Source organism: Tupaia chinensis, unplaced genomic scaffold (genome assembly GCF_000334495.1).
Source record: "Tupaia chinensis unplaced genomic scaffold, TupChi_1.0 Scaffold000605_1, whole genome shotgun sequence".
Classification (NCBI taxonomy): Eukaryota; Metazoa; Chordata; class Mammalia; order Scandentia; family Tupaiidae; genus Tupaia; species Tupaia belangeri.
This window is the reverse complement of record NW_006160123.1, coordinates 240,976-242,976: the sequence shown is the minus strand read 5'-3', so window position 1 is coordinate 242,976 and position 2,001 is coordinate 240,976. Positions and strand designations below refer to the sequence as shown.

The window sequence follows — 2,001 nt, the reverse complement described above, 5'->3', positions numbered from 1 at the left end:
CGTGGGAGCTGCCGCAGCAGGACGGGGGGTAGCAGGGGAGGGACCGAATGTAGGCGCAGGCCTGGCTGCGGGGCGGCGGGAGGCGGGGCCCGGGCGACGGGGCCGTCCGCTTACTTCAGTTTCTCCTTTTGCCGTCGACGGCCCCCTCCCACCATGCCAAGTCGGCGAAGCCCGGGAAACCACCGAGGAGTTTAATCGGGAGGTGTTTTGGAGAAGACTCAGTGAGTGCCTGTCGGGTCGGGGACCGCAATCCCGCACCTCTTCCAGCCACCGACCCCTTTCTTTCCAGCTCTCCCCCGCTGCATCCCCTGTGAGAGGACTCACTTTATCTGTCCTGGCACCTGGGAGGTTTAAGATTCGAATCACTGACTCTTGGAGGTGTTTTGTGATGTTTGGGCCCGGGGAGGGTGGAGAGGGAATGCATCGCCTTCAAAGCCGGTGCTGCGCTGCGGCCTCAGGCTTTAACCTTCGGCGCTAACAGGTTGGCATTTGTCTCCTCTCCCACCCTCAGAGGAGGAGGCTGAGAAAGTGTCCAGGGAAGCCACCACCCTGACCATGGTCTTCTCTCGCCCTCCCCCGCCGTCTCCACAGGTGAGCTTCATTTTGTTGTGATCCTGTGCTCTTTTCTTAGTCCTTAGGCACCCTCTCATTTTCTTTCCACCTTTTATATTGAGTCCAGGAGATTTCTTTTTCCCACCTGTCAAGTGAGATTACATTTCTTCCTCACAGGATTGCTCTGAAAGCCAAATTGGTTACTGCAGTTCCTGCAGGGAGTTAGCAGGTCTAAATTCAACCCAGATTTCGACCTGAAGTTTAGCCTGGTTATTTCCTTTCTGATAATTGTTTTAAGCGGTTGTAATTTGCTAGATGTTTTCACAGACATGATCCCCATCTGACAGATGAACAAGCAGGCTCCAAGGATCAAGTTAAGATAAATAAGCAGTGGGGTTAGAATTTAAATTAATATCTGATGTCAAAGCTACACCTCTTCTATTCAACTACATAATACCTTTTTGTACTGAGCTTTTTTTGTGTGTTTAACCAGAAACATATTTTGATAATATAAAATCAAACCTGGCAGCTTTCTTTCTCACTCCCCCCTCCCGTCTTTCTCTGGTCAAATAAAATAATAATAGTAATAATCATAAAGTTGAATAAAATAATTCTTTTTAAAAAAAGATATACTAGTTAAGTGAACCAATAAATTAATATTTGTCTATACCAGTTCCTCATTTTTGTCCCCATTCCCCATTTTCTTTTGTATTCCATTTGCATATAAACATTTGTGTACATTCATGTGCATATGTCTGCTACCTTTTCCACAAATAATAGGAAATAGGTCCGTGAACACTGTTCTGGATCTCACTTTAAAAAAAAAATAATAATAGGGAACCAGCAGTTAGCGTAATGGCTATGTCGCTGGACTCCCACGTAGTCGACTGCGGTTCATGTCCCGGATCAGGTGGCTTAAAACTCACGCCGGGCGCATGTGCACGCGTGCCCTAGATCCCGAGAGGAGAATGGAGGAAAAGGGATTGCGGCGTGACCATCCCCCCTGGGGGGTGATTTCTCGCTTTCTGTCTCTTGTCGCTCTGTATGGGGAGCGCACGCGCCCTATAGCGGGGGGGAAAAAAAAAACCTCTTCAAAAAAAAATAATAATACATCTTGCAAATTGATTCTTAGCAGGTATAAAGTTACTGAGTTCTTTGTAAAAATAGCTACATGGTATTCAATAAAGTGGATGTAACCATAGTTTAATTAATACTCTGTGGACATTTAAGCAGTTTCCAACTTGAAATTATTTCAAACAGTGCTATGGTGAATTGCCCAATATGATCTTTATACACATGTGTATTATTGGTAAAAAAAAATTCCCAGAAATGAAGTGCTAGAATAAAGAAAGTTATTTTCAAATGACAGATTCATTGTGTTGTTAGACTTTCCTCGTCACTAGTTTCAATCTCTTTCTCAATCTGTGTATCCAAATGCATACACCTTCG

General features: G+C 45.1%; 1 protein-coding gene across 1 annotated transcript in view; it reads left to right on the top strand.

Moving 5' to 3' along the window:
- Positions 1–161: 161 nt before the first annotated feature.
- Positions 162–2,001, top strand: part of CCNDBP1 (cyclin D1 binding protein 1) — a gene marked incomplete at its 5' end in the record, with an annotated part of 14,033 nt that continues 12,193 nt past the window's right edge. Inside the window, 2 exon segments of the mRNA XM_014591677.2 lie at positions 162–221; positions 512–591. Of these exon segments, the coding sequence (XP_014447163.1) occupies positions 162–221; positions 512–591 (140 nt within the window).